General features: G+C 41.9%; 1 protein-coding gene across 1 annotated transcript in view; it reads left to right on the plus strand.

The window, feature by feature from the left end:
- The window catches only part of Dlg5 (MAGUK family member discs large 5), a 409,368-nt gene that overhangs the window by 322,449 nt on the left and 73,345 nt on the right, over positions 1–13,574 (plus strand). The window contains exon 18 of the mRNA XM_080276235.1: positions 5,296–7,142. Within this exon, the coding sequence (XP_080132361.1) occupies positions 5,296–7,142 (1,847 nt within the window). The remainder of the gene's footprint in view (positions 1–5,295; positions 7,143–13,574) is intronic.

Here is a 13,574-nt window from a genome sequence, read left to right on the forward strand (position 1 = left end):
CAGTAATTCCCACAAATATATGCAAATGATTTGCGCTGGCGCTTTGCGACATTGCACAAGCTAAATATTAGATTGCGCACTTGCGCAAATTACATATACTGTAATAGAAAATAATAATAAAAAATAAAAGGAAGTAAGTAGGTATGCTGTTTTATTTAAATATCTCAATATTTTTCGGTAATTCTCAAAAATATATGCAAATGGTTTGCGCTTGCGCTTTGCGACATTGCGCAAGCTAAGTATTTGTCAGATTGCGCATTTGCACTTGCGCAAGGTAGTGAACTGTGGATTGCGTTTTGTGCTTGCTCAAGGTCCTTCTTCGTTTGCGCTGCCCACCACTGATGATTACCACACACTTCATTTTCTCCTTTTCCTTTCTACAGGGGAATAATTATACCTAACTTCCAATCATTCGGGACTCTACCTTCCTCCCGGGCCAATCTGCACATCTTCCACATCTATGCTATTACTACCTCTCCCCCATGTTTCAGCGTTTCACCACACTCTCCATCAATTCCTGGGGCTTTCCCCATTTTGACTTTCTTCATTGCTTCCACAACTTCCAGCCTACTGATTTCTTTGTCTCTTCTCACATCCCTCCTTCTCCCAGCCATTTATACTTGCATTACTTTCATTCTCTATGTCCAACATTTCATTAAAGTGTTCTCTCCATCTGCCCACTTTACTCCCTTCTCTACTAGTAATCTTCCATTTTTATCTTTCACTCCCCAGCCAACTTCTTTGGCACCCTGTCTAACTCTCTTTACCTCTTTCCAGAACTTTTTCATACATTCCCTCCACTTTACACTCAGATTCCTTCCAAATTTCTCATCCACTCTCTTCTTACTCTTTCTTACTAATCTTTTCACCTCTCTCTTCCCCTGTAGATTAACTCTCTCCTCCTCCTCTCAACTTCTTTCACTCACTATATGCATTCTTCTTTTGTGCCACAGCCTCTCTCACCTCTTCATTCCACCATGCTGTTCCCTGCATCCTCTTTCGTCTTCTCTTCACCCCACACACCACCTCACATGCTGTACAGATTTCTTCTGTGAATATCTTGCACATATCTTCCACTTCCCCCATCTGCTCCAATCTATATTTACACAAACGCTCCTCCACTTCCCTCTTATATTCTGCTTTTTTTTCATTCTCTTATAACTTTTCTACCCTCCTTGTAAACACTACTTCCTCCTGTCCTTCCCTTCTTCTGTTTCTCAATTTTGTTTGGACTTTGATTCTGACCACCACCAAGTGGTGGTCTGAAAGTCCACTCCCCCAACCTCTATATACTCTTGCATCCATTACACACCTTCTCACCCTTTCATCCACACACACATAATCAATCATTGCCTTCCGTTCATTCAGTTCTCCATCCACCCTTCTCATCACTCACCACATATACATATGGATCATTTTGTGCCAGAAGAGAGTATTAGCTATCACCAACCCCTTCTTGGCACAAATGTCCACTAGAGCACTACCATTCTCATACTTCTCTGCAGGCACACCCCACTCACCAACTCGTCCATCCTCCATCACATTCCCAATTTTTTCATTCATATCTCGAGTCAAAAACACTCTCATTCCTTTCAGACTTTTCCAAGAACGCTTCCACATTTGTCCGGAACTCTTCTCTCATTCTGCTTGCATGATCTTTTGTTGGCGCATACACGCACACAATCGCTCACATTTGTGGTCCAACTTTCACTCTTACCCACACAGTCCTTGAGCCAATTGAACCATACTCTCTTATATTCTCATTCCATCTGTTACTCACAACAATACACACTCCTTCTTTTGCCCTCTCATTCTCACCTACTCCTGTGCATATACTCCATCCATACTCCATTCTCCCACACTCTCACCTTCCCATTCAGTTTCAGTTAATCCACATACATCCACTTTCAAACCCTCAAGCACCTGTACAATCTCTTTCTTTCACCTCATCATTTGCAACCTTTACATTCCATGTATCTATCCGTACCAAGTCCTTTGTTCAGTCCTTAGTCGTCACCTTTTGTTAGTCCTGGCCCAAGGCTTCTTGTTCCTATTTTTAGTTGTTTTCCAGGGAGGGGCACTAACCCTCGACCAACCCACTTGTTGTCACATAGGAAACACTTGTTGGTTGGTTCTAAGGTTACCACCCAGCATTGTAAACGCTTTCCTGGTTTACAGGGAATTATTTGGCTTGCCACTCAGTGTAGAGCTACCCCTATAACAGGGTGATGGGCACCCCCACCTATATATATAATGTATATATATATATATAGATAGATAGATAGATAGATAGATAGATATTTATACACACACACACACACACACACACACACACACACACACACACACACACACAGCTACTGCAAATTGATTTAGGACCTCCACACACAAGGTATTAAAAAACACAGAAATCATAGTATATCACAATGTTTGTTCATGAAATGCCATTCAGTAATATGAAATCATGTTTTCCTTGTTTTTCAGGACCAGTTGGATGCATTTTGACGTGGAATCACTTAGATCTCTAAAGTAATCTAAGGACCTTTCTTTTCACCAAACATTTGTTAGTTCAGTCTTGAGGTTGTCCATGATTTTCTTCATCTTTGCCCAGCAGAGTTCTATTGGATTTGGATCTGGACTGTTGCCAGGCCAGTCGAGGACCTCAATCCAATTATCCTGAATCCATTTTGTCACTTTTCTTGACTTGTGACATGGAGCTGAATCGTGCATGAAAAAGTCGCACCTATTCAAGTTCTGAAAGAACTTGAATGTACTGGTCACCATTCATCAAGTTCTTAGGAAGAAAGTAGAGGCCTCCCCTTCCCATTTCACCTGAGAAACATCCGCATGCCATTACTGATTGTGGGTGCTTAACAGTCGGCACCATGTAAGCAGGGTCATATCAACTGCAGGAGGCAGGATGATGAACCTTGGCAGAACGCACCAGGAACACTTGAAATGTGCTTTCATCGGAAAACGTAACTTTTCTTCATTCATCCGATGTCCAGTGTGCATACTTCTTGGCAAACTGAATGCGCTGCATCTTCATGTGGTCAGTGAGATGCGGGTTTCTTGGCCGCTGTGCGATTTGGCAAAACCAGCTCCTGCAAACAGTGTTGGATAATTCGAATTGAGACATCTTGTAATGTTGGGTATGCATTCTCTTCAATTCTGATGCTGTCAGTTGAGGATTCTTGATTACATCCCTCTTCAGAAGTGTATCTGTACCTCTGGAAGCCGTCCTCTTCTTTCCACCGCCATGCTTGTGCTCTGGTACGACATGAGGTGGCAGGCCGCTTGCTGTAGCAAGAATCTTCATGACGGTCAACTTTGCGTGTCCAGTACGTCCACAAATCATGTTGATAGGGACATTATCCTGCCTCCCTGCAATGATACGAACATAGATAGATAGATAGATATAGATATATACAGTATACAGTATACAGTATATATATCCATCCATCCATCATCCAATCCTATGTTGCCCCATGAGAAGCGTAGGAGCCTGGGGCTAGGCGAGTTGGTCCTAACATTTAAGATGAGAGTGACCAGCCTCACTTATCCCTGAGTGGCATTACGTGAGCAATGAACCCCAATCACCCCTTGGATGTAAACCTTCACCAGCTCAGTCCGATTGGAGCGCCCTAATTGCCCACTAAATCACCAGGCGCCATAATTTGGTCATATAGTTACCACCCAGCATAATAAATGGTTTCCTGGTGTACAGGAAACCATTTGGCATGTCACTCAGTGTAGAGTCACCCACAGGCAAAAGGAAGAGGAAAGAATGAAGGAAAGAAAGAAAGAAGAAGGAGTGTAAAGTCACCTGTAGGCAGAAGGATGAGGAATGAATGAAGGAAAGAAAGAAGAGGATGGAAGGAAAGAAGGATGAAGGAGAGGAGAGGGCAGACACCTGAGAGCAGCACTACATCAAGTGAGTGGATGGTGAGTGCCCCCACCTACCACAAATACAGTACAGTATATATATATATATACACACAGAAACACACACAAACATACAGGATGGCTCACATAAAAGTCGCCTCATGCAGCCCAGTTCTGTGCAGTTTCAAAGTTGGCACTAAGCACCCTAATATTCACTTGTTCCTCATGAGTGGCCAAAAACATCCCAGGGTCACCTAACTCAGACCATCTTCCGTTTGTTTAGTTGCATTTAGTCACCATGATGCCATCATACTCCATAGGACAACATGCCTTTATCGTAGAGTTTTTCATCTGTGCTGGTTCATTTCAGGACATTTCACTCATCCAAATTTTCTTATATGTATGTAACAATGCATCATTCCACTTTGTCCACTGCACATAAACATCTCTGCATACACCTCATCAACATCTGTTGCTTTCTCATTCTTCAACCAAATCACTGTATTCTTTGTTTCTGCTATATTCACATTTCCTAGAACTGTATTCCTTCTCTGTAGACAACCAAAACCAGTCATGTTTACTACTGCAACTCTTATCATTCCCATTCATTCATCTTTCAAAATATTTTTTCCATCTGCCTCTTATTTTAATTCCACTTGTTTAAATTCCTCTCATTTCATCACAAACAGCTTCACATATCTTTCTGCATTCAATTATACATTTTTGTACCTCATTCCAAGAGCTTCCTATTTTCTGAGCATTTGCTTTTTTTTTTCTTTTTTGCTTTTTTTTTTTTTTTACTGTCTCTTTGCATGCTTTTGATTCATAATGTATTCCCTTCTCCTTTCATTTAAGTTCATTTCTTGCATCCATCCTAGCAACTTCTTCCTCTTTCCCCCAGTGCCCTCTCACCTCTTCACCCGGCCATGCTGTACCTTTCTTCCTAGTTGCTAACTTTGTAACACCATCTACTGGCCTTGCAACACTATACACTGCTTTGTCACTCCTAACTATACACTGCCTATACGCATTCCACAAGTTGTCCAGATTTGCATTCAGTTCATTGTCTCAGTTCATTCAGTGCCTTTGCCTGGTACTCATATGCCAGTTCTCTGTTTTTTCAACTTCTCCACTTTCAGTTTCTCTCTTTCTCTCTCTCTCTCTCAGCCTAATCTTGCCCACTGCAATCTTATGATCAGATAGACCTTCACATTGTCCTCTCATCACTTTCATATACACAGCACCCAAGCAGTTTTCTCTCTACAAGTGCATAAGCAGTCAGGTTCCCTTCAGCTCTCTGTCCATTCCCTCTGTACTTTGTATATTTGTGTGCATCTTTGTGCTTACATATGAATCACAAATATATATATATATATATATATATATATATATGTTTATGTTTATTTACAGATCAATGGGAAACCGGTAGATAATGTTGGGAGCTGTGAAGAAGCTCAGTGTCTGCTGGATGCTGGGCGGGAAGTGGTGCAGCTCACAACTCTCAAGTCCCATGGTTCCTCATCACTCTCTGCCCCCCTCAGCTCCTCCTCTAGTGGCCACAACATGACGGAGGATGACAAATCAACGTCATCCTCCAGACAGTACTCCTCACCCACCTCACCTGCACGGGAATGTGGGGTGAGCCCAGGCCGAGCAGGGAGTCGGGAGCTGGTAAAGAAGTTGATACCTGGATCTTCCAGTGCCCATAATGATGAATCTAGTGCTAAGAGATATGGCAGTAATGAAAAGGTATACAATGTCACCAAGGTCACTGCTGATAAGGTGTCTGTCACAGGACCACTGGACCTTTTCAAGAACATTGTCAGAACCAGGAGACATAGTAAAGAGTGTGGGGAAGGTCGAAGTGAAAGCAGGGACAAAGAGGATAAGAAAAAACATGTGTCCTCTCTTCTTGATCATGAAACTGAAAGTGCACTAGCCCAGTTAGATTCAGTAAATAATTCTTATCATCACAAAAGTGGTAGTAATGGAGGAACAAGTACAACAAAAAGATCCAAGAAACGAGAGAAAGAGAAATCTGGAGGTACCTGGCCCAAATACAGAGGTGGTGGTGTGAGTGTTTGGGATGAAAACTCCGGAACCATAGTATACCCACAGCGTAGGAAAGAGCGACCTCCATTGTCAGTACTTTTGCCCGCACCAAATATTTCTCCTTACTCACATGAAGAGAAGACCTATGATATATATCATCATGAAAAACATATAAGTAGCAGATCTAATCCCAGCCCAAGACCTATGACAACAAGCCCTCGCAACCAGCAGTTCTCTATATACAAAGGCACTGATGGCAGTGGGAAAACTTGCTCGTATAGTAGTCCAGTACAAATCTATTCCAGCCCTCAATCAACCAGTAATGTTTACCCTAGTCAAGAACTCTATTCTAATAGTGGACCTCGTAGCACCTCAGTCGAGAGAAAAAGTGAAGATTCTGAACGAGACAGAGGGGACCGTTTAAGTTCACTTACTCCTTCTGATACATCCTTAGACTTTTCTGTAAGATCAGGCAATGTAGGGAAAGAGGAATTGGAGTATTATGTAAAAAAAAATATAATCAAGTATCCCCAGAGTGACAGTGAAAGTAATATGAGTCCAATAGATCCCAACCCTCCTCAGTCAATCAGCTTACCCCCTGGCTATGGAACAAGGCCCTCTCCACTTCACCATGGAGTTGACCGGGCACCACCACATTCCCGCATTCCCCACCCCCATGCAGGTCTCTATTCCCCACCCACTCCAGCCCTTAGATCTCCTCCAGGCTTTTCCCCTTATACTCCTTTGTCACATCTTTCACTAACTCACTCTCATGGATATCCTCATAGTACAGTCAGCAGCTCAGCTAGTGTCGTTTCACCTCGCTATTCATCTCCTCCAACGCTACCTCTAGGTCCATCACATTTCTTGCCCTCATCCAGGAGTGGAGAGAGTATTCTCTCCTCCCCTGGCCCAGACCGAGATGCAAGAGATATCAGAGTGTATTATGAGAGTCATCAGGCTTCATCACCCACTCCACTGGGAATGCTTGGAACAGGAGGAAGTGGGGTTTTCTATCACTCACCGTCACCATCTTTGGAGCTTCCAGGTCACCACAAGCCCCGCACACTACACCTTCACCCCTACCGCTCAGGGTCAGATGAGCCTCCTCCACTCCCGCACCACCCCTGCCCACCCTCTTACCACGAGTCCCAGCGTTCTATGGGTACCGGCACCATGCCTCGAAAAGAAGATGAACGAATAAGGTCAGAACTGTTTTTATTGCATTACATACTCAGTAGTCTACACTACTAAAGCCAGACTTTAACCCTGTCAGTCAAAGAGTCTCATAAACTAAGAAAGTCATTTGGTGGAAGCCAGAATAGAAAAAAACAAAATGTCCTCTGGCAGAGGGGGTTAATAGAAAATGTTTTCAACCTCTTAAGTCATGGAGATCTCAGTCTGAATAGAATTATCTTGTGGTAACCAGAATGAAACTGTGACTTAAGGGGTTATTCTGCACTGTGTGTGTGTGTATGTGTGTGTCTGTGTGTGTCTGTGTCTGTGTCTGTGTGTGTGTGTCTGTGTCTGTGTGTGTGTCTGTGTGTGTGTGTGTGTGTGTGTCTGTGTGTGTGTGTGTGTCTGTCTGTGTGTGTGTGTGTGTGTGTGTGTGTGTGTGTGTGTGTGTGTGTGTATTTACCTAGTTGTGATATACAGGAAATGAGCTACGCTCGTGGGGTCCCATCTCTGTTTCTCAGTAAGTCAAATTTAGCTTTAAACTCATTTAAGTTTTTAGACTGGACGATCTCTTTGTCCAGGCTATTCCACAGGTCTATACATCTATAAGGAAAACTATATTTCATGATATCCTTCAAGCAGCTTGGTTTCTTCAGTTTCATTCCGTGTCCTCTTGTTACTCTCTTATCCCATAAAAACAGATCTTCTTTGTCAATTTCATCTACTTCCATCATGGTCCTGAACTCAGCAATCATGTCTCCTCTCTTTCTCCTTTCTTCTAAGGAAGGCAAATCCAGCTTTTCCAACCTCTGTCTCTAAACGACAAATCTGCCAGACTGGGGACCATCTTGGTTGCTGTTCTTTGTATTCTGTCAATCTTGTTTATATCTTTCATTTTGTGTGGGGACCACACTACTGCTGCATATTCCAACCTGGGGCAAATCATGGCCACTATAAATTTTTTCATCATCTCTTCCTCCATATAATGAAAAGCTACTCTTATATTAGTCAGGAGTTTATACGTCTCTCTAACTGTCTTGTTAATGTGTTTTTCAGGTGACAAACTGTCCTGGACCAGCACTCCCAAATCTTTCTCTTCTCTCGCATTTGTGATTGGTTCATTACCCATCAAATAATTCAATGATGGGCTCTTGGTACTTTTACCCATTTCCAATATTTTACATTTCTTTGCATTAAATTTCATTTCCCACATCCAGCTCCAATCGTGTATCCTATCCAGATCCTCCTGCAGCATTTTACAATCCTCCTCAGTGTCTACCTTCCTCAAGATCTTTGCATCATCAGCAAACAGACTTGCATAACTGTTCACTCCAGTGTGTGTGTGTGTGTGTGTGTGTGTGTGTGTGTGTGTGTGTTTGTGTGTGTGTGTGTGTGTGTGTATTTACCTAGTTGTGATATACAGGAAATGAGCTACGCTCGTGGGGTCCCATCTCTGTTTCTCAGTGAGTCAAATTTAGCTTTAAACTCATTTAAGTTTTTTGACTGGACGATCTCTTTGTCCAGGCTATTCCATAAGTCTATACTTCTATAAGGAAAGCTATATTTCTTGATATCCTTCAAGCAGCTTGACTTTTTCAATTTCATTCCGTGTCCTCTTGTTGCTCTCTTATCCCATACAAACAGATCTTCTTTGTCAATTTTATCTACTCCCATCATGGTCCTGAACACTGCAATCATGTCTCCCCTCTTTCTCCTTTCCTCTAAGGAAGGTAAATCCAGCTTTTCCAGCCTCTCTCTGTATGACAGATCTGCCAGACTGGGGACCATCTTGGTTGCTGTTCTTTGTATTCTCTCAATCTTGTTAATATCTTTCTTTTTGTGTGGGGACCACACTACCGCTGCATATTCTAACCTGGGGCGGATCATAGCCACTATCAATTTTTTCATCATCTCCTCATCCATATAATGAAATACCACTCTTACATTCGTCAAGAGTTTATATGTCTCTCTAACTATCTTATTATTTTTTTCAAGTGACAAATTATCTTGGACCAGCACTCCCAAATCTTTCTCTTCTCTCATTTTTTTGATTAGTTGATTACCCAACAAAAAATTCAGTGATGGCCTCCTGGTACTTTTACCCATTTCCAATATTTTACATTTCTTTACATTAAATTTCATTTCCCACGCCCGGCTCCAATCATATATCCTATCCAGATCCTCCTGCAGTATTTTACAATCCTCCTCAACCTCTACCTTCCTCAAGATCTTTACATCATCAGCAAACAGTCTTGCATAACTGTTCACTCCATCTACCATATCATTTATGTAAATCAGGAATATTACTGGCACCAACACCGAGCCTTGAGGGACTCCACTTGTTACTTCCCTCCATCCAGACATCCTGTCCTTTATTACTGTCCTCATTTGTCTGTCTCTTAAAAAGTGTCTCATCCATTCCAGGAGTTTCCGCTTCAGGCCTCCTATATACGCTAGTTTCCACATTAGTCACCTATGAGGTACCTTGTCGAAGGCCTTCTCTAAGTCTAAGTACACACAATCCACGCAACCATCTCCTTCCTGTACCACATCAATCACTCTTGAGTAACAGCTCAACAAGTTGGAAACACATGACCTTCCACTTCTATATCCAAACTGACATTCAGCCAAAATATTCATCTCTTCCAGATATTTTATCCATCTGTCTTTCAGGATTCTCTCACACAATTTTGTGACCATGCTGGTTAGAGACACTGGTCTATAATTGAGGGGTTCTTCCCTGTTTCCTCCCTTATGAATTGGTACCACGTTTGCCATCTTCCATTCTTGTGGCACTTTCCCCTCTTCCAGGGAACACACAATTAAACTGTGAATTTTATCCGCCAGCTGTTCTCTGCATTCCTTCAGTACCCAATTAGAACTTCCATCAGGTCCTGGGGCTCTCCTTACATCTTGAGTTTCCAGTAATTTATACACTTCCTGTACCTCCACTTTTATATCTTTTATCACCGGAACATTTCTAATCACTCCCTCCCCTTCCACAAACTCTTTTTCATTAGTGAAAACCGATTGGAAACATTTGATCATTATTTCAGCTTGCACTGCTGCATCTTTATAGACCTCTCCTTTTACTTTCAGTTTGGTGATTCCTTCCTTTTGTTTCAGTTTGCCATTAACAAATCTATAAAACAGTTTGGGTTCATCCTTGCATTTTTCTGTTATACCTTTTTCAAAATTCCTTTCTTCTTCTCTACATATTCTTGTGTATTCATTTCTTGTTCTTATATATTCTTCCTTTGTTCTGTTGTTACCTCTCTTTCTCCAGTTGTTCCACGCCTTATCTCTCTCTTTTTTTGCTATCATACACCTTCTATTAAACTACTCCTTTTTCCTGTTTTCTTTCCCTCGTACTCGTGGTACAAATTTTTCCACTCCCAAATTATAGAGGTCTAGAAAGATATCCCACTTCCTCTGTATCTCTCTTGTTTCTCTGAATTTTCTCCAATCCGCATTTTCAAAAATTTTTCTCAATCCTGTAAAATTTGCTTTCCCAAAATTGTATCTTCCCTGCCTATGAAGTTCGTCTCTTGGTTCGACATTCCCTATTATCATCGGAACTCAGTGACCACATGATCACTTTCTCCTATAGGACAGAAATATTTCAATGATTCTATTACATCGGGTTCTTGGGTAAACAGTAAGTCTGTCCATGCTGGTGTGTCCTCACCTCGGAACCGTGTCTCTTCTTTGACCCATTGCGTCATCACATTATTCATTATTATATTTAATAATATAGTGCCCCATGAATCTTTGCAGCCTCCTGAGTCCCATTCCTCCCAGTTCACTTCCTTACAGTTAAAGCCACCCACCAAAGTTATATTGTTGCTTTTCTCAATTATTTTTTGTAAATAACTATTCATATCTGACAACATCTCCTGGTATTAATCATCATTCCATGCTCTTGTCTTAGGGGGAACATACATTACTGCCATATCTCTCATGCCATTCTCTCCAGTTTCTAATTTCATATATATCACTTCAGCCCTGCCTTCTCCCATTTCCACAGTATCTACATTTATGTTTTTCTTCACTGCTATCATCACTCCTCCTCCCTTTTTTTCTTTTCTGTCTTTTCTCCACAGTTTGTATTTACCATCTCCCAAATGAACATCAATATCTTCTCTTAATTTGGTCTCTACAAAGCACAGCTTCACTCATCCATGCCTTCTTACATATCTCCAGCAAGCATTTCATTCCACTTTCTCCACTACACTTAAGCATCTCTGCATACACCTCATCAACCCCAGCTGCTTTCCCATTTTTCACCTATTTCACTGCGCTCTTCACATGTGCGAGTGTCATGTCTCCTGGCACTGCATTCCTTCTCTGCACACCCCCAAAACCAAGCATGTTTACAGCCGCTCTTCTCTCTGTATTCCCATTCATCAGGCTTTCAAAGTATTCTTTCCATCTGGTCCTTACTTCATCTCCATGGGTTAGTAACCTACCACCTGCATCCTTCACACCATCACTTTTCTTTCCGCTTGTACTTCTGCATTTCCTCACCTCTTTCCAGAATAACTTCCTATTATCAGAGTAGTTTTTGCATTCATTTTTCTTCCCAGATCATCATTTACCTCCTTCTTTTTCCTCTTCACTAGTCTCTTTACATGTTTCTTGCTCTTGATATACTCAGTTCTTATTGCAACTGAACCCCTATCTCATAACCACTTTAGCCACCGCTCTCTTAACCTCCTCATCCCACCATGTCGTACCCTTCTTTTTTGTTGATACTCTTGCCACACCACACACCATTTTGGCATTCCTAACTAAGCAATCCCTATATGCATTCCACAGGCTGTCCAGATCCATTTCATTCCAGTTCACTGATTCTAACTCATCCTCTGCTTTGGTCCTGTAATCGTCTGCCATTTCTGTGATCCTCAGCTTCTCAACTTTCAGTCTTTCTCCCTGACTGCTCCTCTCTCTCTCTTGATCCACCTCACTCCTCTCAGCCTGATCTTGCATATCACGATCATATGATCTGACAGACCTCCACATCGTCCTCTCACAGCCCTCATATCAGCAACCATTCCCATCATTGACCTCTCATGAGCACATAATCAATCAGGCTTCTTTCAACATGATCCCCATTTCCTCTGTACCATGTATATTTATGTGCATATTTGTGTTTGAAATACGAATTACAAATACACAACCTCCTTTCCATACACGTATCCTTAAGTTGCTTCCCATTACCATTTTCTCCTGGTACTCCATAACAACCCATTATGTCATCCTCAGGACCAGTGCCTACTCTTCCATTCATATCACCCATCACGATCACTTTATAGCTCCCGGGCATTTCTCCCACTACTTCATCCAGCTTATCCCAAAACCTGTCTTCCTCTTTCACACTCCTGTCCTCCCATGGTGCATATGCTGCAATCACTGCCACTTTCACCTTCTTGAACTTGACATACATACACCTCAAGCTGACACACTTGTAGTCTCTCATTCCGCTCTGCCACACCTCATTCATCTACAAAGCAACTCCTTCCTTACATTTTCCTCTCCCATTCAGTCCCAATCTTACACATTTCACATCCTTCCACTCCTCCACTTCACACTCTTTCATCTTCGTTTCACACAATGCCATCACGGCATATCTCGCACTCTTGAACACATTCACCACTTCCACCCTCTTGCTCTCCTCATTCACACCTCTCACATTCCACGTGGCCACATGAGTCTGCCCATTTGGTTGGGGCCCTGGGCAGGTATTGGGCCCTCCGAGGCTTTCTGAAACGATTGCCATGATTAAGTGATTTTGGATAATGGAAACTGGAGGTCACATAGCCCTGCCAGAAACCCCGGTTAAATGGTTACCACCCAGCGTAGTAAATGGTTTCCTGGGTACAGGAAACCATTTGGCTTGTCACTCAGTGTAAGCTCATATGGCATCACTCTACATTGAATGAGTCGATGATGGGCTCCCCCACCTACCTACATTACCGATATTCATATATCTGGTAATATATGTGGCCATGCATTTTCCTTATCATCTCTCAAAATTACCTTCTTCTGTAAAATGTGATAGAAATTTTTGGTTAAATACTTCACAAATATCTTCTTACTGGATGTAGAGTATCCCCTCATCCATGACGGACTGTATTTTATCATTAACTTTTTTTTTGCTTTGGATGTAGCTGTATAGAAGCTTCAGTTGATCACTACTTTTATTTATAATTTCTTGCCCAAACTGTCTTTGAGCTTCTCTCCTCTCACTATTGTGTCTTCTGTATCTGTTCCACAACAAGTCTGTTTTCTCATTTGATTTTTTATTTTCTGTGTTAAACCATTTCCTCATCCTTATTTGTGCTTCTTTGTGCTGAGGGATATAATTTTGGACTCCTGTTTCTTAAAATTCACAGAATTTTCTATATACAGGTATACCTTGATATATAATACCCTGGCTTAGCGATGGAGGTAGATATACC

The sequence above is a fragment of the Coenobita brevimanus genome, chromosome 64 (assembly GCF_032717465.1).
Source record: "Coenobita brevimanus isolate Jiangsu-jjx chromosome 64, ASM3271746v2, whole genome shotgun sequence".
NCBI classification, from domain to species: domain Eukaryota; kingdom Metazoa; phylum Arthropoda; class Malacostraca; order Decapoda; family Coenobitidae; genus Coenobita; species Coenobita brevimanus.